This window comes from Lissotriton vulgaris, chromosome 8 (assembly GCF_964263255.1).
Source record: "Lissotriton vulgaris chromosome 8, aLisVul1.2, whole genome shotgun sequence".
Lineage (NCBI taxonomy): Eukaryota > Metazoa > Chordata > Amphibia > Caudata > Salamandridae > Lissotriton > Lissotriton vulgaris.
The window spans coordinates 1,341,217,060-1,341,242,142 of record NC_141696.1 but is presented as its reverse complement, the minus strand read 5'-3'; the positions used below and the strand labels follow the sequence as shown (position 1 = coordinate 1,341,242,142).

At 43.8% G+C, this 25,083-nt stretch overlaps 1 protein-coding gene across 2 annotated transcripts in view; it reads left to right on the top strand.

The window, feature by feature from the left end:
- The window catches only part of CNTN5 (contactin 5), a 3,039,905-nt gene that overhangs the window by 2,244,719 nt on the left and 770,103 nt on the right, over positions 1 to 25,083 (top strand). For both annotated transcript variants that reach the window (XM_086935289.1, XM_086935290.1), the window contains one exon: positions 20,917 to 21,120. In XM_086935289.1, the coding sequence (XP_086791415.1) occupies positions 20,917 to 21,120 (204 nt within the window). The remainder of the gene's footprint in view (positions 1 to 20,916; positions 21,121 to 25,083) is intronic.

Here is a 25,083-nt window from a genome sequence, read left to right as displayed (position 1 = left end):
CGAACGGTTTAGGTTAGCACAGCGAAACTGCGCACACTTACTAAACTCGTCATTTGCGGTTCATAGATACCAGACTCGACCATATTCGTACGAGTCGAAAACACCACTTACAATTGTCACGGAACCTCAGACGCTCCTTTTGCCCTCATGTAGGCAAGCACTAGTCGGAATCATACTCAATATTCATCAGACCATCTAGATGTTGTTGTAGCATAGCTCTGTCCAACCGAGTTCCATTGGTAACAGGCGGCTGTCTCATACACGTTGTAGCACAGAGGCCACATAAGGCAGGACCGCACTGCACACAAAGGCAACACGTGAACAGGAACGCCACGACAACTCCGACGATCATCAGAATCTTCCAACCCCAAGTCGACATCAAGCCCCAAAACCACCCAAGTAGCGTCCAATCCCCTACATCCACGTGTATGGATTCGGAGATCTTATGCAACTTCGAGATGGCTTGATAAACGGTCGGAGCGTTATCAGGAATGAAAATGCAGCAGCTCGAATGGATCACCTTACATACCCCACCTCGGTCTGCTAAAATGACATCTAAAACCATACGGTTCTGTAACGTCATAAGTCTATCCGCCTGGAGTTCTGTGGTGATATTACCAAGGGCACTGGCAGTAATATTAGCTGTCGATTCTACCACTCGAGTCAACTGTCTCAGGTTCCTACTATTAACCATAGGTCCCCAAAACGGGAGGAAACCCTTGAAAAAGTCTCCTGCCTCTTGACCGGCAGTATCCTCTTCGCTAATTACGCCTCTCACAACTCTAGTCTTGTGATAATCTGCATCTACGGTAAACGTCGGAGGCAACAAATTTACAATGAAGCATGAGCCCATGAAGTCAGCGGGCAACCATGCATAAGTGGTGATCATGGCAGATAAAGTATGTACCCTTGGCCGCCAGGAACACTGGGGACGAGACCATCGGCAAAATGTAATTTTCAGTGCAAGCACTCTCTCCAAGTCGGGCTTTCGATCTTCGGCCACGACCCATTAGACAAAAATTACCAATGTGGGGTACGACCCATATCGGAGGTGAGCTTTTAAGCTGCTTTTCACTAGTGAACACACTATACTCGCCTCTACTCAGGACCCTATAGGCTTGTACCTCTTCTTCAGGAATAAGCGAAGGATCATAGATATCACTATCTAAATCCTCTATTGCTATAGACAAAGGTTTTTGATACGAAGTAGGACCAGAGTAGGGAGAGCGTGGTTCTCGAATGGGGTGGAAACCTAGTGCGCTTCGAAACATTGTTTGAAATGCTCGAGCGGACCCTTGGGAACTGTACGGTAACACCAGATATGGAATTCCCTTATCCGTAGTATGTGGCATCAACCCACACACCCAACAATTAGTAGTGTTAACCACTAACTGATGCTGGTGAAGGAGCTGAATAAAGGAATTATTGCGGAATTCTGCACGTCTAGCCTGCTCGTGTTCAGGTAAGACATGAAAAGAATGAGGAGAAGCAGTGGAGGTGAGTTTAGGATCAGGGGTAGGAGTAGGTACGACAGGGGGTAAGAAGTAAGATATCATGTAATACACCCCACCCGCCAATAATGCAGAAACAGTCAAAAATAATACAAATACTTGAAATATAAAACATTTCGTACGGCTAAGTTGCTGCAGCTTGAATCTTCGAGCTTGAGCTTCTTCCAAGTCCACCAGCTTCGAAAATGCCATTCCTACGACCGTCCGCAACGTTTCTTGACGCACTTCGTTCTGTGTAGCAATAGTCAATCCCTAGGAGTTCCCAGGAACCGACGGTCTTTAACCTAGCGTCAAGACCTACTAACCAGAAGGAGGTACGCGCGCGGCCCTACGGCCTTTAATGCACAATATATATATATATGCAAAAAAACAATGTTTCTCAGCTGTGGAAGCAAAAGGTATAAGAAACGAAGCTCAATGAATATATACAAAAATAATCACAATAATACAAATGTTCAAACTGATCACGGAAAACGGGATTAGAGCAATTGTCAAAAAGCAAAGCAGGATCTTTTATTAGTCTTTAGTGCTAGATCGCAAAAAGTATAGGGTTTTCCCAGGACGTGTCTGCTCGTCAAACAAAGGATCCGTTGGAGAGACGACGTCCTGCTGATCAGTTGAGTGTTCGGTTCTTGAGTTTTTAGATGACAATTGTTCAACAGTGTCTTTCTGCTGCACTGAGGATTCTCCGACAGGCTGTGCGTCGCTAAAAGGTACAAACGCCGGCAATCCTTCGGTTTCAGTTGATGCAATGCCTCTCCTCACCCACGGGTCAGCCGGCAAAGGGATAGGGACCTTTTTGGTGTGGGTGGCGTGCACCCAGTTTTTCCGTCCCTCAAGACGAACAGCAGTCCTCGTGGCAAGGAGAACCTGGTAAGGTCCAGTAAACCTCGGGTCCAAGTTGTTCTTGCGCGAAAAGTTCCGCGTCACCACCCAATCTCCGGGCTGGAGCTGGTGGCCTGGACCCTCCGTCTGCGTCGGCAATGCGTCGTGAACCTGTTGGTGAATTAACCTCAGTTTAGCAGTCAAGTCATGAAGGTAATCGATCAGCATTGGATACTCAAGATCACAGAAAATACCTGGCCTAGGAACCCCCCAAACATTCGCAGGACGACCGAACACTATTTCATAGGGACTAAGCCCTACTCGGGAGTGTACAGTCGCCCTAGTTGACAACAACGCTAAGGGTAAAGCGTCAGGCCACGAAAGACCAGTCGTAGCCTGAATCTTTGCTAGTTTCAGTTTAAGGGTGCCGTTATACCCTTCAACCAAACCAGCTGACTGGGGATGATTGGCGCTGTGGAATTTCTGATTAATTCCAAGGCCCTTGCACACACTCTTCATCACACTTCCCACAAACTCACTTCCGTTATCTGACCACACGACTCTAGGCATTCCGTACCGAGGAAAGTATTCCTTCAGTAGGATTTTCGCAGTAGACAAAGCAGTATTGTCTTTGAGAGGATAGGCCTCGATCCATCGGGAGAATGCGCAAACCACAACTAAAACGAATTTCAGGTTATTGCATCGCTCCATATGGATGAAGTCCAATTGAATCACCTCAAAGGGACATGAAGGGGGAGCAAAACTGCCAGGAGGAGTTGGGGTTCCTTTGCCAGGATTGTACATCATACACACCATACAATTTTTGACCAGACGTTCAGCACATTTCGTAATACCATCATTCTTCCACACAGGGGACAGGAGTTTACAAATACCTTTCGCGCTAATATGTGCTAACCCATGCGCCATTGTCACAACGGCCAGCACATATGCATCAGGCAACAACCATCTTTTCTGATCCGACAAATCAATCCAACAACCATTCGCCTCCAACTTTCCCGTGCTTTCTTTCCACTTCGCCTTTTCAGTCTCGGTGGCCTCATTCTGAATTTCTTTCACACTTTCAATGGTGTCTTCACACATGCTCGATTCTGTAGGCCACCTAACCGAACTCGTCACATACATTCGAGGGCTAAGGTTCCGGGCAGTCTCCTTAGCAATCTCGTCTGCAAACGCATTACCACGACCAACATCATCCGTCACCTAATGATGCGCACTACATTTAACAATCGCTACTTGTTCAGGCAACGTCAGTGCATCCAAAAGATCATTCACAAGCTGGCCATGCTGAATCTTCGTACCATGCGACGTCAAGAAACCTCTCTCTCTCCACAATCGTCCAAAACTATGTGCGACACCAAACGCATATTGGCTGTCGGTAAACACATTCACACGTTTCCCTTTTGCTAACACACACGCTCTGGTAAGAGCGATCAGCTCTGCAGCTTGGGCAGAATTCTGATTCAACCTTGCAGTCTCAACAACAGTATTCAATGTTACAACAGCATAGGCAGTAGTCCCATCGCCATTCGGCAACTTAAAACATGACCCATCCACATACAGTGTACCATCCGGATCTTCCAATGGAGTGTTTTTAAGGTCCACTCGACCTTTTGTTTCTTCTTCTGTCCTCAAGTAACAATCATGTTCTGCTACTTCATCTGACTCTGCACTTATTGGTAACAAAGTTGCCGGGTTCAGAGCATTACAACGTTTTATTTGAATGTGGCTTGCCAACAGCGTCAACTCGTACCCAGACAACCTCGCACTCGTCAAGTGCTGAGTTTTCGTACGATTCAAAAGAGTATCGACTGCATGCGGAACCATCACCGTAAGCATATTATCCATGACCAGACCTGCTGATTGTCGGATGGAGACCGCAGCTGCCGCAGTTGCTCTCAAACAACTCGGCAACGCTCTAGCTACTGGGTCCAAGGTCGAGGAAAAATATGCACATGGGCGCTGTTTACCACCAAAAGGTTGCGTTAAGACACTCAAAGCACAACCTTCCCTCTCGTGAACATATAATGTAAACGGCTTGCTATAGTCGGGAGTACCCAACACAGGAGCCGAACACAATGAATCACGCAGTTCAGAAAAACTTTTCTGACATTCTTCCGTCCATGGTAAAGGAGTTGAAACATCCTTGCACGTAAGAGCCACTAATGGTTTTGCTAGCAATGAAAAATTAGGAATCCATTGCCTGCAGTACGACGTGATACCTAGAAAGGCACGCACATCTCTTTGGGTTGTTGGCACAGCCATTCGCGCAATCGCTGCAATTCTCTCTGGGGTCAACCTCCTTTGTCTCCTTTGACAATAAGTGACCTAGATAGGTTACTTCTTGACAACAATATTGGAGTTTAGAAGGGGACACCTTATGATTCAACTCACAGAGATGTTGCAGCAACGACACCGTAGCAATTTTGCAAATGTCCTGAGTATCAGCAGCCACCAATAAGTCATCGACATATTGGATTAAGGCCGCACCGACCGGCAACTTGAACGCATCCAGTTGACCCTTCAAGGCTTGACTGTAAATCGATGGGCTTTCACAGTAGCCCTGAGGAGCGCGTTTAAACCGGAAGCTGCGTCCACCGAGAGAGAAACCGAAAAGGTCTCTACTCTCCTCGGCAATCGGGATGCTGAAAAACGCATTCTTTAAGTCAATCACCGAAAACCACGATGCAGAAGCTGGAATCAGAGTCAGTAGCGCCGTGATGTCAGGCACAACAGGGAATTGAGGAACCACAATTTTATTCACCTCCCGTAAATCAATAACAAAACGATAAACGGGCGGCTTCGAAGGATCAGTACGTTTAAGAATGGGCAGTACAGGGCTGTTGCACACGTTTCCCCGAGTCTCTTCAATAACGTCTTTCTCGATCAGATCATAAATGATCGCTAACAGTGGTCGTTCACCATCAAGAGAGATACGATACTGGGGAATACGTGGCAATCGCACATTAGATTTCAACTGAACAACATAAGGGGAGATGTCAAGCAGGCCCACATCATTGGGACCTGTTGCCCACAAAGACGCAGGAAGAGAACTCAATTCCGGTGGAAGCTTATCGAGAGACAAATACATAGGAGAGACAACCCTCTCTCCTAACGTAAGCTTTACACCCGCAGGAGAACAATACAAAGTTGCATACAAACGTTTAAGCAAATCCAGGCCCAAAAGATTTTCACCACAGCCAGTAGTCAAAATCAACGGAGCTTCTAGCTCACGAGGCCCGATTGTAAGGGGCAAAGGGCACGAAACTGGATTGCTAACGGGGGCGCCAGAGAATCCAACGGAAACATTTGTTAAGCCAGACAAAGGTGCGCCAGGGAGTTTCGAATGCATAATAGAACTTTTCGCTGCACCAGTGTCCAACAGAAAAGGCTCAACGACGCCCGATGTAGCAACTGCGACGTAAGGCCCTCTCTGATCAACCGGAACTGATACCACTCCCTCTCCTTGTCTATGGCTGTCCTAGTAATTACTGTCGTCAGTTCCCTGATCGACGTAATAATCGTCTACATTGTACTGTGCAGATCGTCCTTGCGAAGATCCGCGTTGATCAAAACAATTATTAGAATTAGAGGAGGTGTCAGAACGATCATTCTGAGCACCACGACCCCTACCACGTGATACCTGATGTGAACCACCGCGACCTCCTTTAGATGAATTACCACTATTGCGATCATTCAAAACAGGGCAATTGAATTTAATGTGTCCCTCCTGTCTACAATAAGCACATTGATTGTACCCTAACAATGATCTTTGGGAGGAGGAATCATTACGAGATTGTGATCGGTTCGATTGCGGCTGTGATCTATTTTGTTGCAAAGAATTCTGATTCGAACGTGGAGGATACGCCTGCTGTAGCAACACTTTAGTTTTAAGCTCTTTCGTCTTTTTATCAGTGCGGTCGTTCTCTTCTTTCTCTCTGTTCTCATAATATTGTGCTGTGGCCAATATCTGAGCTGAAGTAGAAACGGCCCACGCACTCTCCGAATTCTTTAATTTATTGCTCAAATCGGGTAATAAGTTGGAAACAAATTTATCCACGAACAACCTTTGACCACCCTCGGTGCTCATATCCTGACCACTATGATCAATGAAAGCCTCCTCAAACCTCGTAAAGAAGTCGGAGACACTCTCATCCTTCTTCTGTTTACAAGCTGATAATTTGTCCCAATTTACCCTCATAGCTGGCATAAGAGTTTTCATTAACGTTATTATTCTTTGAGGGAGAGCAGCAATCAACTGGTCGGGTTTAGCACCACCAGTTTGTCCGGCATCTGCCGCTACAATGGCAGCCCAAGCACCACCTAATTCATTCGGATGGTTTTCCTGACGAATCTTAGCCCATACCGGTTGCGGTACGACATTGCCGAACAACATATCGATATCGGCAAGATTCATTACCGTAGCATCTACGAGCTGCGATAATTCCTTATAATACCCTGTCGGATTTTTACGAGGGTCAGGCAGAGATTGCTTCACCTGTAACACTTCTGAGCGTTTCCATGGGAGATGTATCCATACTCTCTGGAAATGCCCCAGTGTCGGAGGAGCAGCATTAGGATTAGGCGGCATCCAAACCGGTGGAACTTCTCGCATAGGAAATTGACCAGACTCATCTGGCAGTCTTTCGACATCCTCAACAAACAAGGCTTGGGGTATGGGAGTGGGACGGAAAGATAGCAACCGCTCAACAGCACGCCGAACGTTGGTATCCACTATCAGTCCATTCGAGAACTGAAGCTGAAGATCAGACAGGGCGGTCAGCACCTCGTCAGGTGCATCGGCCGATATCTGATCGCGTAGGACCTTACACATTTCCTCGAACACAAATCTTTGAGTTGGTATATTGAATTGACAAAATGTGTCGAGCACAACACGTGGTGGATTTCGAAGAGGATGCATCATCCAACCCATCGCCATATTATATAGCGAAGCGCGTTCTCTATTACCAGGAAGCTGACTACGTCTCTGAGGACCATCGGAACCAGCGGACCCAAAAACAGGTCCGAGCGAATGAAAGAAACTAGCTGCAAGAGGAGAATTACGAGGACGAGTAGAGGGAGAAGTATAGGACACAGGACTAACAAGCGAAGGAGTGGAAACAGTAGCGACAGCAGGAGTTAACAAAACAGGAGCAGTAGCGGGAGCAGGAGTATGTGGAAGCGGAGGAGCAGTAGGGATAGCAGTAGGCAAAGGAGCAGGAACAGTCGGAAGAACGGGTGCAGGTTGAGGAACAGGCAAAGGAAGAATAGGTGGAGGAATAGGCACAGCAGGAACCACGGGAGCTGCGGTACCCTGTACATACGGAGGTGGCGACTTCATAAGATAAGACATTAAAGGATCCTCAACTGACTCTTCCTTCTTTTCCGGCTCCGTAGGCAAAGCGGGATAACATTTATCCACGGTCATACGCTGTAGTCTATCAAACACTTCCTTATCCTTAACCTCCTTGTCGCGCTGAAATTGCTCTGCTTTCTTCACTATAGTAGCAACATTATCTCGCTGATTTCGTTTAGTCTGTCTGATTTCTTTCTGTCGGGCTTCTTTACGCCACAACCGAAAGGCATCAAACATGGCCGGCCTTGACTTTCTCGCAAATAATTTAGCCTCTAGGTTATCTAAAATCGGGGTTTCAAAGCTACCATGAGGTGGCCAACGAAGGTCACCGTCCTTCTTCGTATATTTAATCCAGTATTCATTAAAAGTAATCGGGCCTAGCCCATGTTTACTGTACAGTTCATAAGTCGGAGTTCCAACCGGAGGTATCGGACACGAGTCCTCCAGCCGGGAATCCATACCACAAGGTCTGAAACAACTAAACAAAGTACTGCGACCAGGCATCTTGCACACTAGCCGAGTTTCACAAACTTCAAGGGTTACGGGATTTACCAAGTCCCAGCAAAGAACAAAACCCTCGGTTTTTGGCGGCTGCAGTCGTCAAACAACACAACAAAATACGCTAGCAAAGTGTCACCGACAAAAACACTCTCACAGCGTCAACAACAAAAACACTCGCTAAAGTGTCAACAACTAAGGACTCTGGGAGCGACCCACAAATACTTAACTCAAAGATCGATGGCGTCACCAGGAAGGCCCGTCAATTGTCTCGCTCTACCAAGGTCTACGCCAGGCGCCAAAACAGGTCTACAGTCAGGGCAGCAGTCCGTCGCAGCCGTCAGGAGGTGGGAATCTTCGCGGGAAAAGTCTTCGGGCCACTTATTTCGACAACAGGATCGATGAAGCGGGGTGCACCTTCCCTCGGAGATTTCACACGAAGTTCCTCACGATCGTCGGGCTTGGACCGGTACCACTGATGCAGCCCCACGTTGGGCGCCAACTGAAGGACTGGGTTATTTAGAACCCAGCGGTGCCAGGGCACAACACCTGAAACCTTCGTGGGTAACCTGCTCCGGCGTACTAATCACAGAGACACGGGACACTTCCTTCGGCGTCAAAGATTCAAGGTTTATTTACTGCAGGGAACACAGAAGTCACGTCAAGTACAACTCGTGCAACTTGGGGAGACTGCTTCAAATTGGTTCTGTGAATCGCTCCTTTTATACACAATTTCCCCATAGAGTTACATTGAACACAAAAGTTTATGACCCGGTTCCCACAATCATCCCCCAGAGGGGTCGCTTTGGTCACTTTGATACACATAAGGCCCGGAACATAAGTGCGGAAACATTTGGTGGTTCCCAACTGTAAAAACCCATCTTCCCAACATTAGTGCATTCCAATCGGTAATAAACAGATCGAAATAGGAACAAGAACAGGTGTAGAGGAAGACGGAGACAGTGGGGAAATCGGAAAGGGTGTAAAAGGGAGGTATCAAAAGACACGAGATACAGGCATCAAAGGGACGTGCCTAATGAGATGCACGACTAAGACAATAAACCGGCACGGCGAGATGAGCCTCGAGCAGGGCCATCTGCCTTACAGTATCATTACCCTCGTCATAAAGACACTTACAAAGGACATGTGTCTTCCGCAAATATCTTGGGAATCCCAGGGTCGCGAAGCGGACATTGTCCGTTCGCTGGCTACTTGAGGGCAAGAGACAAAATGGATGCCGTATCTAAGATGGAACCCGTGGGTACAGATAGGAATGCCCACGTAACAAACGAACGGTTTAGGTTAGCACAGCGAAACTGCGCACACTTACTAAACTCGTCATTTGCGGTTCATAGATACCAGACTCGACCATATTCGTACGAGTCGAAAACACCACTTACAATTGTCACGGAACCTCAGTACGAATGGGAGTACGAACAGGAAAAAGAATCCCCTGAACAGAGCACAGATCTTGAAAGTCTTTGCAGAATGTAGAAGCCTTAGTGGGATCAGTACAAGCGATCTCCGGCAAATTGGTTTTGTAGAGACCAGAAATGGTAAAGAAATAACAAAAGTATCATTACATTCAGTCATGGTAAAAATGGCAATCCTCAAAGCAACTAGCGAGATAAACCACCTGGGAATAAGAATAATCCCGGAGAGGGAAGTAAAAGCCCCCAATGACAATACCTTCCTAAAGCATCATGCAGGTTTAGGGAGAAGACAGGTGAGATTATATAAAGACGAGGAAGGGAACCAAAGTTGTCTGAATATAGAAATAGACAATACAGGAAACGAAGTCCCATGGGGTAATTGGTCACACTGTAGTAGCCCAAGGTTCGATCTAAACGGGAGTCATACGGAGGCCGAGGGAGAAGAGGGAGGTATGAGTGAGATAGAATAGGATGAGGGGGTGTCGCAAAGTCTAGGTCTCCTGTCATGGAATGTAAATGGGCTAGGCAATGAGAAAAAGAGAGAAACCATAAAGGAGATAGTAAATAAAGTGGACATTTCCTGCTTGCAAGAGACCTGGTCATGCGACGAAACCCCGTTTAATGAAGGATACCTACAACTAAACTGCCCGGCCAAGAAAAAGAACTTTGGTCGTCCGTCGGGTGGTTTAATGACTTTGGTTTCAACGAAAGTGCTCAGAGAAGTAAAACCGATAAAAATGAAATGTAAATGGGTTCAGACTAGCAGAATAGAATTATTGACAGTGGAAAAGAAGTATAAAATGCTGACTGTAATGAATGTATACATGCAGTGGGAGAATGGGGCAGAGTATGAGAATGAGATGAAGCTGTTTAAAGAAGATGTAGATTCTGTTGCAGAAAAATATGTATTGGATACCGTGATAATAATGGGGGATTTCAATCATAAACTTAACCCAAAAAAGGCGGATATTTGGAACAGAGAAATGTTAGAGGTGTTTGGTATAAACCCAGCAAGGTTCCCAGTAGGGGAGATATCAAAACATGAATCAGCTCTGGTATATTTCCTAGGAGGCAGGGGTTTCCAATGCCTGAATGGAAGAATGAAGAACGACTGCCCAGCAGGGAAAACTTTTAAAGTAGGCTCTCAGAACTGCCCAATTGACTATATGTTTTTACATGCCTGGAACTTCCCCCAAGTACTGGAATTTAGGTTGGAACAAAAAGAGATTAGCGACCACATCCTTCTATATCTAAAAATACAAGGGGGAAGAAGCTTACCCAGAGATAAAGTGATCGCCCAGGAGGTGGAGTACCCTAGACGTGTGACGACACGACTCACGGAGAAATATCAGGCAAAACTGTTAGCTATGCAAATTAAAATAAAGCCGGAAAATCTAGAGAACAAAACCTTGAACTGGTTCATAGGTAAACTAGAGGAAGTTGTCTGTTGTTTAAGAATTGAACTGAAAAGGGTCAATAATTCAAGTGGAATACCACCCAGTAGAGTAAAATGGTTTTCAGTAGAGTGTCAATCCAAAAAACGTGAGATCCGGGCAGCACAAAGAAAACAAAAAAAGAACTTAAGCCAGGAGAGACAGGATCAGGTAACCCGTTTAAAAAGAGAGTATAAAAAATGGTAAATGACGCTAAAAGGACATTTAAAGAGAAATGCTGGTCAAACCTGCTGGAAGCGATTGAGGATAAAAACCTAAGACAATTTTGGAAATTGGTAAAGGCAGCACTTAGCCCCCCTGAAGGGGAACTAAAATGTGTAGTTAGTGAGGCCGAATGGGAAAAGTATATTAGGGAATTGTATGGGGCAAGAGTCCCGACAAACCAGGTAGTGACACATAAATGGCAGGAAATATCAGCAGACCTTAAAGCTAAATTTAGCGTAAAACAAGTAGAAGATACAATAAGAGAGCTGAAACTATCCAGAGCAGCAGGTCCGGACAATCTCCCAGCAATAATTTTAAAGTCAGACATAAACTGGTGGGCAAGATTCTTTGCACGGATGTTTGGTACAATACTAACAGAAGGCAAAATGCCATCTAACTGGAAGGGTGCTATAATTAGGCCCATCCATAAGAAAGGTAGCATGGAGGCACCACAAAACTACCGCCTGATTAACCTCCTTGATATAGGAGAGAAAGTTTTCTCTAAAATTGTACTGAATCAACTCAACATATGGGTAAAAGAGCGCCAGATTGTCCCTATAGAGCAAGGAGGATTCAGGGAAGGACACTCGACTATAGACCATGGGTTTGCACTGTGGGCATTGGCGAAGAAGTCAACGGAACAAAATGGCAAGTTGTGCTGTTGTTTCGTTGACTTCCGAGCAGCATTTGACTCAGTTGATCTCGCATGCCTATGGGAAGCACTACTTAAAGTAAACATCCCGAGTGACCTCCTGACAATAATAAAGGAACTACATAATGAGAACTGGGCGCAAGTCATCAAGGATACGGAGGGCTCTTTAACGCAAAAAATACCCATCAGTAACGGCCTAAGACAGGGGTGTGTGTTAGCGCCGCAGTTATTCTCTTTATTCCTGTCAGACCTCCCGGCCCATCTAGAGGTCGAGGGTAGTGCAAGTCCCAGAATGAACGGAAACAAGGTGGCCTGCCTATTATATGCAGACGACCTTGTTATTGTAGATCAGACAGAAATAGGCCTCCAGCGTAAGCTCAATGCCTTCAACGCATACTGTGCTAATAAATTTCTTATTGTCAACCTGGATAAAACTAAAGTACTTTGCTTTGGGAAAAAATTAACCAGATTCAATTGGTACCTAGGTGAGCTCAAACTGGAGACGGTGAACGAGTATCGCTACCTAGGTATATGGTTCGACAAAAGCCTAAAATGGGGTATGCATTGGGATACACAAAAAGCCAAAGCACACACATCGATATGTGGCCTAAAAATGTTCAACAGGGACTACGGAGAGATGTCGCACAGACCAATGCTAAGGGCCTTTGAGGCAATGATACCTCCCCAAGTGCTGTATGGGGCAGAAATCCTTTATTTGAGCGGTAAAGGAGCCTGGGACTTGGTAGAGGGTAAATGCCTCAAAGGACTCCTCTCTCTCCCACAATCTGCTATGGTGCAAGCCATAAGAAGGGAAATAGGCACAAAGTCCTGGGAGACATTAACTCAAATGGCAATACTTAGACTTTGGAAACGTCTGGAAGACCCCGAGGGACAAAAAGTAGCACAATGGTGCAAGAAGGAAATCCAATCGAGTAACCTAAAATGGGCAAAAATGTGCAGGGAAAGAGTTACGCAAATCTGTAAAAAATTAAAGGTAGAGGTAAACCAGGAAACACATCAACTCCTTTGTACTAGGAGTGAGTTGAAATCAAAGGGGAAGGAAATATCGGGATTGTCCGATATGGAATATCTAGCGAAAAAGAAATCAATAACACATATGATGGGCGCTTGGCTAAATGAAAACTGGTTCCCCTACCTAGACATCCTTCCCAACCGCGGACTTAGGCAGGAGATCTTAAGGCTGAGGGTTGGTCTAAACCCATTGTTAACAAATAAAGATCTGAAAAATAAATTGTTAGATAAAAATGGATGTTGTAAATGTACTTTGGGGTGCGAAGGAGACTTGGTACACATCCTACTTGATTGCCTGTTTTTACTGGAACAGCGGAAACTGTGGTTACGTCCTGTGTTCCTAAAATATGCTATAAGCTCTAGAGCGCAGGCAGCTAACCTGTTAACTGAAATACCCACTATCGACATTGCGATTGCTCTTGGGAAATACATAAAAGCAGCATTAAGTGATCTAAGAAACCGGGAATAAGTTGTATATTCTAAAGCATTTTAAATTAATGAAATTAGTCTAGCTGAAGGATGCATGTTGTGGCCCTCCATCCCCGTCCGCCCTCGTCCCCGTCACCCCAGTCACTCAGTGTACATGTAGTATCGTGGCCAGCGAGATCACATGCGGTCCTTATTTTGCTAGTCTCCAGCCAGTGACTCCAGGACGACTTAACGCTCTAGTGCAATTGTGGCCGGCTCAGGTTTTTGCTTTCCCAGAAGTCAGACGATGCTTCTGACACTCCGGGTGCCTTAGGGAAGAGGGCCCCTCTAGGTCCTGCTCGTGAGCCCCGGCAGGAAAGCCTTCTATTCCAAGGATTCAGCAGGTCTCTGCCAGAGAGCGCAGTTGGTGCAGCTTGCCCTTGAGACAGAAAATGTGGCGGAAAGGGTGGCCTCATGAGTAGGTGATCTCCAGGTTTTTCAGATGGGAGGTCGCAGGGTAGAATTCTTGTCTCTTCTGAAGAGTGATCATAGCCAGGTCCTGATAGAGCGTCAGCATGTGCCCCTGGAACGATAGTGGATGCTTCTGCAAGTTCTTTTCTTTTCGTTGGAAATCATGGAGTCAAGCCAGAATGTCCGTGGGAGGGGCTGATGCCTGCCTCGGCAGACCAACCCTCTGCACATAATCAATTTTTTTCTCGAGGTCTGGGGAGGCATCCGGGATGGCCAGAAAAAGGTACCTTAGGTAGAGATCCAGATCAGTACCCTCCACGAAGGAGGGCATACTCTTAATATGAATGTTATTGCACCTAGAGCGATTCTCCAAGTCCTCCGCATGGGCATGGAGGTCATTCTGTTGTTTCTGCAAGCGAATCACCTCCTGCTGCAGATGGTCCACTTCTTCGCTGCCTGTGAGTTCCTGGTCTTCCAGTGCTTAGACTCTCTATACGATAGAGTCCATATCATGCCCGATCTCCTTGATGTCACTGGAGAGTTCACCTCTGAGGGCCTGCAGGTCTTCACGCAGGGTGGAGAACAATACCTACAGGAAGGAGAGGGTGACCCCTTCCACTTTCTGTGATTGGCTAGTGCTTGCCGTTGTCTGCCGATCTCCAGCAGAGGCACCAGGAGGCCTGGTCAATGTGGAGGTGTTCTAAACAAACATATTAAACGAAAGGAGAACCATTTAAAACCATGTGATTAAACGGAGCCTGTTGATATTCATCTAGAAGGTCATCCAAAAATGCAGTATATACTACAATAATCACAGTTTTCAGTATGTAGTACTTAGGAATTGAATCTTTAAACTGCAGTTATAAATGACTTAATTTACATTTATGAATGCAGTTGCTACAAATTACTTTGGGACAGAATTGCTGTATCGGGTCACACTTATTTTCAGTGAGATTAATATTAATGTTGTTCTCATTGAATAACCGTTCAGCAGTTCTCTAGCGCCTAGTCCTGTTTAGGTCAATGAAATCCCGTGAAAGTTACATTTGATTACATTTTATTGCCACGAATTGCCGCGTGAAGAGTGACAAGGATCTTTTGAGATACCTGACAAGAGTGACAGACAATTTATGTGGCTTTTGCAGCCTATTGATCCGCACATCACACTGTCAGATAAATGATGCTGTCATAATCCAGATGGACACTCATTCAAGCGAGTGTTATTGTGTCTGTGTCTGCTTCCAAGAGATAGGTTTTGATTCATGAAATCAGGTTAGAGAGATCTCCTTAGCTTGAAGGCAGAGTCAATTGAACAGTTTACTGGTAATGGCATATGACACAAATGCTTTCATCCTTGTCGCGGCATTTTTTTAAACCGAGGTGTTTTCAGATGCTTCAGAGCCCTCTGTATTCCAGACAGTATAATGTGCTATATTTCACTTCCAAAAGGGCACGGCGATGCAGTGCAGATTTTACAATGGAGAGTGTGCAAATGTGTACACAATTCAAAGAAGTAAAGTTATTAGTACCATTTATATTGGATTACTATTTTACAACGTGAAGAATGTAAAGATAAAATACACTGCTGAGTAACAATCTTCTAAAGGGTCTAAAATCAGAATGATATGCCTAATTTAGGCCACAATCCTGATGGGTACGCGCTATCGCAGTTTTTTTAGGTATGCAATTTGCAAAATTTGCTTCCCGCTGCTACAATTTTATTTGTGCCCCTTACTGAAAGTTAGAGGACCATATAGCAACATGTATGAGTGCAAATTCGCCTACCAATCGTAAATGAATTTATTCACAGTTAAAACTGCACCTGTAAATTGTAAATTTACCATTGAACGAATCTCCTCACAGTGTCTAGCTGTTGGCATTTCATGGTGGGAACATCTGTAACACTTGTTAAAAAATGTCCCAGTACGTATTTACACCTATTTTTAATTTAGCGCTTACGTACAAAAGACCAAAATTGCTTTTGCTGGCATTGTGTACTGGCTGTAAATACCGACTTAGTGCTGAAGGTAACAAGTGTAAAATAGAAATAATAATGTGTGTAAATTTGCTTAATTTTTGTATGCTAACCGTACAGATAAGTAAATGAAGTGTAAAGACACTGTGAACATTTTGCGCAAATGCAATGCTAATGTTCAATAATTAGCATAACCTTTTGTTTGGAACCAGTGTGCTATGCTGGTTAACTTGATTTGGATAAATTGTGATCCTTCTAAATTCTGATTGCGGAAACTCTTGAACACAAGAAATCCTAAATAAGCCCATTTCTCATTGCTGTCAGTGCCAACACAAATGCCACCTGTGCAGGTTACAGGGTGATTCTGTGAATTAATTAGTAGTAACCACCCTCATACGTAGTCACACTTTTGAAATCTTGATGTTAGAAATTGGGTCTATAATTGGCAGAGGTATACCAGTCAGACACACAAAATAAAATAACCTGTGCTCACCCTCTGGTAGCTTGGCCCGGAACAATCAGGCTTAACTTAACCCCTTAAGTGCGGCAAACGTTCAGCGGACGTCGCGTGCACTACCTCGCTAGTGCTGTGCACGTCCGCTGAACGTCCCGATCCCGCCCGCGCAATGGAACGTCCGCACTGGGGCAGAATTTGCGGCACGCTAAAGGAGTTATGAGGCAGAATATAAAGCGTGTGTGCAACACTTCAAACAATAACCCAGTAAAAACACCACTAAAAGACTCCACACCCGTTTGGGAAAATAGATTATGATTTTATAAATAACCCAAGACCAAAAATCCAAGAAGTAGAAGTTGAGATATGAAAATATTTAAGTGGAAAAATAGCTTTGAAGTAAATAGTGCTCAAAAGGTTAATTGGTCGCTCTCACCCCGAACAAAGTCAAGAGTTCAGGCCACCTGCGATGGAGCTCAGTCTGGCTTTAGGACCCTAGCAGGGCATGATAAGCAAAACTACCTTAATCCTTGTCGCAACACAAGGTGCATCGATGTTCCCCAAGCAGTTGGGGTGTTGTGCCACATTTCTCTGTACACCTGGGGTGATGCATTGGGTCTGTTGAGCGAAGCACCAGTTCTGACTGTAGCGGTTCCAAAGGCAATGCGCTGGGGTAATACACTCTGCAGGGGCGATGCATTGATCGTCTCCAAGCAGTGATGACGATGCATTTGTTCCAAAGTGGTTATTCCGGATGTGATGCAGTGACTTAGAGTGTGATGCACTGATTTGCTCCTGCAACAGCAACAATAGGGGATGCACTGGTTCGACTCTAGCAAGCACCTCAATCCACTTTCAATGGACCAGGTACAGGAGCAGGTGGTGAGACTTTGATATCCTATATCTCAGAAACAGGAGGCAAGCCAACAAGCCCTTGGTGATCAAATAAACTCCAGTTCTTCCCCAGAATGGTCAGAGGGTAGCAGGCAGTACAGCAGCACAGCAAAACCAGCAGTTCTTCCAGAACAGCAGTCCAACAGACAGACTGATAATCCTTGTAGCACCACAGCAGTCCTTCCTTCTGGCAAAGGTTCTTTACAGGTTCCGAAGTGTATGTTTTGATGGGGCCAGAGACCCAGTGCTTCTACCCAGTTGGGCCTTTGAAGTGGGTGAGTTCAAAGAGGTGTCTTTGAAGTGCACAATACCCTGCCTTTCCTGCCATGGCTTCAGACTCATTACAGGAGGGTATGTAACCCTTTGTGAGGGGAAAAGACACAGCCCTTTCGGGTGTAAAGTGTCAGCTCTTCTTCCCCCATCCTGCTCAAGATGACCCAACAATATTCATGGGAACTCAGTCACACCTACCCTTCCTTTATGTGTGTCTTTGTAGAGGGAATGCAGGAAGCCAGCTGTCACCCATCCCAGACGTGTATTCCAGAGACAGGCAGAAGCCACCAAATCGTTTAAGCAAGAAAATGCAAACTTTCTAAAAATGTGATATTTTCAGAACTGTATTCTAAAAACCATCTTCGCCATAAGTTGTGTTTTTAAATTGTGAGTCCAGTGATTCCAAAGTTGGTGGTCCCATCCCTTCCCAATTGAAAACTACACTTATAAAATGTAATAAGGCAAATCCAGTGTTCTCCTATAGGAGTGATATGCCTTGCAGTAGTGATAAACAAATGAGTGTTTCACTACCAGAACATGTAAAACCTAAAAGTACATGTCCTTCTTTTTAAATACAATGGGCCCTGCCCACTGGCTGTCCAAGACCTACCCTAGGGGGACCTGTATGTAATAAAATGGATGGTTTGGGCATGGCAAGTAGTTTAACTTGCCAAGTCTACATTGTAGTTTGAAACTACACACCTTAGACATGTTTAAATGGCTACTGAAGTGGGTGGCACAATCAGTACTGCAGGTCGTCTAGTAGCTTTAATTTGCAGGCTCTGGGTACATGTAGTGCACTTTACTAGGGACTTATAAGTAATTGCAATACGCCAAACAGGTGTAAACCAATACCACCTTTAGAGTAGATAGCACAAGCATTTTAGCACTGGTTGCAGGGAAAAAGTGCAGAGAGTCCTAAAGCCAACAAAAACAGGGTAGGAAAAAGAGGAGGAGGAAGGCAAACAGTAGGAGGTGACCCTGCAGAAAGGGTCATTTCCAACTTCTAACATGTGATAAACGTACATCCTTTAATTCTGTCATAGACCAAGCTTAAAACAGTGGTTATGCTTGAGGGCGACTGAGCAACTGTAGCGAGCAAACTCCATGTTTGTATGTCTAATTTTTATTGAAATGTTTTTTTAAATATGGTCAGAAACTCCTTCACACTCAATGAGAGTAAAGCAGGAATGTTGTACCCCCTAAACACCCCAGGCATTTGGTATGTCCTTACTTGTCTCACTTATTAGGCCCCGCACTCCCTCGAAAAAGTAGTTAAGAACTTGGGAGACAAAATCAATTTAGCACCTGGGCCGGACTGGGAACCAAACCTGGCTCTGGCAAAGAGCTCGGCCGGCCACCTTGGGAGCGGCTGAGCTGTTTGCCAGGGTCGATTTCGGCCGATTTTGTTACAGGGGTCGATTTTGCAGCTATGCTGCAAAAACGGCCCTGTAACAAAAACGGCCCCCAGGGGCCCAAAATCGGCCCCCACCCTAGCGGCCCACCGGGGAAACACCCGGTGCCTTCTACGGCCAGTCTGGCCCTGTATAGCACTAACATTATTATATAACATCGCAGAGGCGTTTAAATCCTGTCTTCGCCAGCTATATACTCTGATGTGAGTGCTATTTTTCTTCAATTTTGCAGAGAAAATTAAATATTTGGAAGCCTTTATATCCTCATGGCTTGAATATTATAATGTCATCTATCTGGATCTGCCATCTCTTTCGATCAAGAAATTGTGTTCGATTCAGAATTGTGCTACCAGGTTAGCATCAGGCCTAACTCACAGGGACCACATTTCTCCGGTTTTGGCGTTTCTCTACTAGCTGCCGGTGAAGGGGCATACTGTTCCCGATTCCCCCCGTCTGGTACATAGTTTGATTTATTATTCTTGGAAGTTCTCATTAAACCATCGCTTTCAATTGTATCCTCCTGCTTATGCCTTGAGATCTGATAAGCTTTATCCTCTTGCATTACCAAAATTCTGTTTCCACTGTAGCAGCCCCCAAATGCACTTGCTTCCTTTACATCTACATTCTCAATCGGACCTTCTGGAATTCAGAAAACCCGAACACTTTGTTGTTCCCCTATACATAGTTGCTCAAGGCATTGGTTTGTTTCTGTGTTTAGTGGTGATTTCTAACTCCGCTCCATGATACCCTGAGTGAAATTGCACTTTATAATTATTGACAGATATCGTTTCAATATCCAGGGTGCCTTGGAGGTGTGGGCTGTCGCTAAGGACATTAAATCAGAAACCGCATTTGGTGTGCTGGGTTCAATTGATCTGGGTTATTTTAAATGTTATCCCCTAGGCATTGCAGTGTTACAAGTCGATGCTAACATTTTATGAATCAGCAAATATCGTCATATAGTTGATCTGTGACTGCAAATGGTATTCGTCAGGCCACAAGGAGCCATTACCATACAACCTTCAGTTGAATGAATGGGACACTCCATAATTCTGTAAGCGGTAGTTGTCCCCGAGGCATCTACGGGGTTGTTCTGGGTACGCTCCATCTTACACAGAAGCAGTGTCAAATAAATGTGGGCAAAGTCTGAACCTCTTTCTCTGTAATGAGGTTTTAATTAATGTTGGTTTCTCACAGTATGCTCTTTATCTCCTCTTACATGTGTATTTCCTAAACCAATTTAAAAAAAAACTTTATTCAACAATTGTCATAAAAGCATACATAAAATCCACAGTTTTTCAATATAAAATCCATTAAAAACAATACAATAAATATTAAGACAGGATTAAACTACTATAAACTATTGCCGAATTTCCTTTTTTCACAATTGCATAAAATCCTAAAAAGCCCATAATTTTTCATACAGTCCAGGGTAATATTGCACAAAGTTCATACAAATAAAGCATCCCCGTAGTTTTCAACTTATTAACGGTGATTAGTGCATTATCCGTGCATTTTGCATGGCCAATTCGTAATATTTTCGCACACACTCGCAAAGGAGAAGGTGTCCCCTGGGGACCACTTATCATTTGCGAGTAGCTTGACTGCAAATGTTTTGTGACCGCAATTGCGGTCGCAAAACAATCATACATTTAAGGGAGACTCGCTATTAGGACAGGACCCCTTGGCATGCCTTTTCCTAATAGCGAGTTGCAAACCCTATTTTGCGAGTCAGTAATAAGTTACCGACTCGCAAAATAGGGTTTGTACATGGGGCAGACCAATTTTGCGATCGCAAATGGACCGGTTTCCCATTTGTGACCCCAAAATATGGTCGTACATCTGTCCCCTAATATAGATGTGTTAATGTTTGAAAAATGGTGGCGGCCGATGAAAGTGTTTTTCCTCGTACATACTGAAAGTAGTTGTGCTGTTCCATTAAGTAATTGGAGGGGGAAGGGGTACCTTATGGATGACTGATATCTCTGCATTGAGAAATATGTGAATGTGTACTCACAGAATTCATTCTTCTTTTGGTTTCAGAGATTACCTACAGCTGGGTGTTTAACAAGTTCCCTTCCTTTGTGGCAGAAGATAGTCGGCGCTTCATTTCCCAGGTGACGGGCAATCTTTACATCTCCAAGGCGCTGGCATCCGATGTCGGCAGCTACATCTGTCTAGTGAAAAACACGATGACTAACACGCGAGTCATGAGCCCGCCGACCCCGTTAACCCTAGGCAAAGCCGGTGAGTGCAACCTGATGAAGTTGCGATTGAGAGCTGCGCAATACACTTGATCTGAAAGTTTTCATCAAATGAATAAATACAGGTTGAGGCTTTTCTTTTTGTCGCAGGTTTTGTTTAATACATTTTTTCCCAGTTTTACATAGCGCAAGGACATCAGAGCACTTTAAAAGAGCACCAGATCACATTACACATTTTTAGGCAACCAGTGACTGAGTAATTTACAAGTATCACAGGATATGGAGCCATGGCAAAGAAGAACACAATACTATGTAACTATTATGTGGGCCTTTCACTTTCAGGTACCTACATATAAAATTATTCAAACAAGTTAAATTAATTAATGGGAAATGCACTCTTTTACATTATGAAACCTCAATTGGTTAATGCGATCTCTGCAAGTGTCTCTGTGTGTGTAACTAGGGAGTCAGAATTGGGGGGAATAGTGACTTGAGTTTATATTGTGGTGCGTGGTCCCAGCCTGTGACAAAATCACTGTGAATGAGTAAGCTATTATTTTAAAATGTATATTCCATACTGTAAAAGATGGGCTTCAGCAAAACATGAAAAAAGAGTTTGTGTTGAAAGTAAAACAATTGCTTTCAAAATATATATTTTAATAATACATAAAATGTCCTGTTTTTGATATTTATTTTTGTGGATTCAATTGGATTTTCTCAATGTTTTCCAAAAAGATTTGGAATCCATGCTTTCTGGTGTTTATTTAAATGCCTAACCCCAAATATAAACCAAAACTCAGTTTTCCAGTGTCTTCAAAGCATTATTTCGTACAGTAAATGTAAATGTGTGTGTCTTGTAAAGCGCACTGCTACCCGGAGGGGTCCTGGCGCTATAGACCGCTGGGGAACCCGTCCTGGCTATCCCTGTGAGATGTTCCCTCCTGGGTATCTCCAAGGCGAAACCAGGCATCCCCGGCGTTTGTGGGGGGCCATTGTGGAGATGAGGCAAGCTAATGCCCAGAGTTGCCGAGTGTTATCTCTGGTTAGAGTAGGCACCGAGGCAAGAATTATGACCCTGGTCCACGACCCTGCCGCGTCGGGAATTGAACCCTGGTCCCGGGCCGTCCTCTGCCTCCGGGTCTGCCGCCTCTAACCAGTGAGCCACACCACACCACAGTGATTGTTATAAAACACGTATTTGGAAGAGGTAATGCAGGGTATGCAGTATGTTCCCATTCCCATTGACAGAATGTCCTGTGAAGTTATGTTAGACTATTTTAAGCATAGAAAGTTTGTGTATTGCACTCCCACTCACATCTCATTACCCTCTTTTACATCTCATCATATTTTACACTCACTCTGTCAGCACTCTTTTTTACAGGACTATTAATGGATTAAAAAAAGCAAGAGTGCTATATTCAAATGATTTAGTAAACAAATTCATGGACATAGTTGGGGGTCATTCACCTTCTCTTTGCTGAATGTTGTGACATTACAGGGGTGGTTAACTATACCAACATCTCAGTACCTTGTGGAATCTTTAAAACTTGGAATTACACCAGATTATTTTGTAGGATTGAAACTTTCCGCTTTAAGCATGCTCATCAAAACTTTGTCTGACTACATTAAGATGGTGCTGCTGTTGTGTGGACATTTATAGCTGACAAGTGACACCCTGGCAAATGTCTCACTTTGTCAGACCCAATGTTTTAACAGACCTCTTATTGTATTCTGGGACTTTATATTTTGCTGTTATCAATGTAGCTATGGGCTCAAAACCCCAAGCAGAAAACTGCAGTTGGGAAAAAGCCAGGACTAGCTCAAGGTGTCCCACATAACAAGACACTTTGCAGCTATAAATTGTGTTATGTGGATGTTCTTGTATCATGTTTTCACCACTATCCCATGTGCATCATGACAGCACTCTTTTCACAATTACCTGATACAACACCTTGCAATGAATGGTTAAAGCCTGGAGTGTTTGGCAGTTGAACTGCTATTAATTCTGACTTATGAGGAACGGGGGATGATGTATGAAAGGGTTTTAACCATTGTGTCTGTGGGTAAATGTGACAGTACATATTGGCCAAAATTATTTGGACCCAGCAGCTTCGCCAATCAGTTGAATAATTAAACACTGCCAAAAGATCAAATATGATTTTAATATTCCCAGTTTCTCTACTGTATATAATATAATTAGATAATACCCAAGTCATTTACCTTTGATCCAGCACACACAACTGGAGGAAACAAAAGGAACAAGAAACAATACAGATTAATCTGAGACCAGTTTTTCCTGCTGCTGCCTTGAATAATAAAGTTATATTGTAATGGCTAATCTAGGAAAGTCAAAAGTAAGATGTACTCATATAAGGTTGCTAAAGACTTTGGGAATTTTATCCGTGGAATGAGAAACCAATTCTGCATATTTCGTAAAGGAAAATACTTTACAGGAAATATAGATGCATTTCTGCGTTTTCTGTATTACATTGAACTGTAAATGCTGGATAAAACAATTACTGAGGTGAATCTAGAAACATAGGTAAGGTCCCATTCCAGCCATATCATGCATCATTTACTTGTATCCAGACCTTATTTTTAGGTCAGCCCTGAAGTGCTCCTTGTGGCATCAGACAGCCTGATATAGATGCTACAGCAGGAGCTCCTTTATAAAGGTTTACTACACACACATGGGTAGCTGAAGAATATAACTTTGAAACAACTTGAATACGCTGATTTTATTTTCTATTTGTAGCATGCATATTATGGCACCTAACTTCACTTAGATATGTTAGTACTTTCATAAAACTGCTTTGAAAAGTTAACTATAGATGGGAACTATTAAAATAGTGACACTGCCGACTTATTTCTCGGGCTTAACAATAGCAGTGTAATGACTGTATGTCCATTTCTTATCTCTTCCTGAAAGAAAATTAGTTATTAGTTGCGTTCGATATGAGTTCCAAAATCATGTCAGGTTAAACATACAGTTTCAGTAATTTAAACCTGAGCTCAGCCCATGGTAAGCTATTGCCTAGAGCACACAGTCGTATCTCAGGAAAAGTGTGTAAAGTATGTAACAGTGCTAAAATAATTGAAAAGTCATAGCAATAAAAATCAATCAAATTAATTGACCAGAAGATAAGATTTTTTGTATTTTAAGCAAAAAATGGCAAAAAAATGTAAAACCTCAATTTGATGTCACCGTTTGCAGCTGACCAAGACCTAGGCACAATTTCAGGCTCACTGTAGTACCGCAGAGGTTGGATTCCACAAGCTGGTTTTCCCAATCAGTTCTTATAGCCATCAGCTATAATGCACAGTGATCAATGCACACCTGTTCATTATTGTAATGATCCCAATAGAGATTTTGTGATAGATCGAACACAAGTGAAAAATATTTATGTAATAATGCATCCAGTTTTGAAGTGACTTGTGATGCATAAAAGCATTTTGGTATATTTTGAAATTCCAAATAATGTATTTTCATTATTTGATTACTTAGCCATACAGTAATGATCTGTGGCATTATGTCACTGCTGATTCAGCGCTGAGAATTGAGTCTGTCATTTCATTCAGGGCTAACATGATATACAACTTAGTCTTTCTTATATGTCTTTCTTATATGTTCCTAGCCAAAGCTAGCCCAAGCTAGTGATTTGTATCAACGGTCACTCAATTAATCAATATAAACTTTATTCATTTTTTGAACTATAAAACCATAAAACTTGACAAACATAAAAATAATAAAATATTCAGAATAGCAGCATAATTTATCGTCAATAGTCCCATGATCGACTGTTACATGATAGCCATAAAACAGAGTGACACAACCATACGGTGTTATAAAGTTGTGAAAGATCAGAACCATTAAACTTTGTAAAACGACGTTATACCATTGTAACGACCAGGTTCTCAGACCAGATGGGATCAGCTCCTGAGAGCCCCTCCCACCCAGCCGGAACGTAACCACCTCCCTCCTCAGGACCCATCTATCCAGGCACCT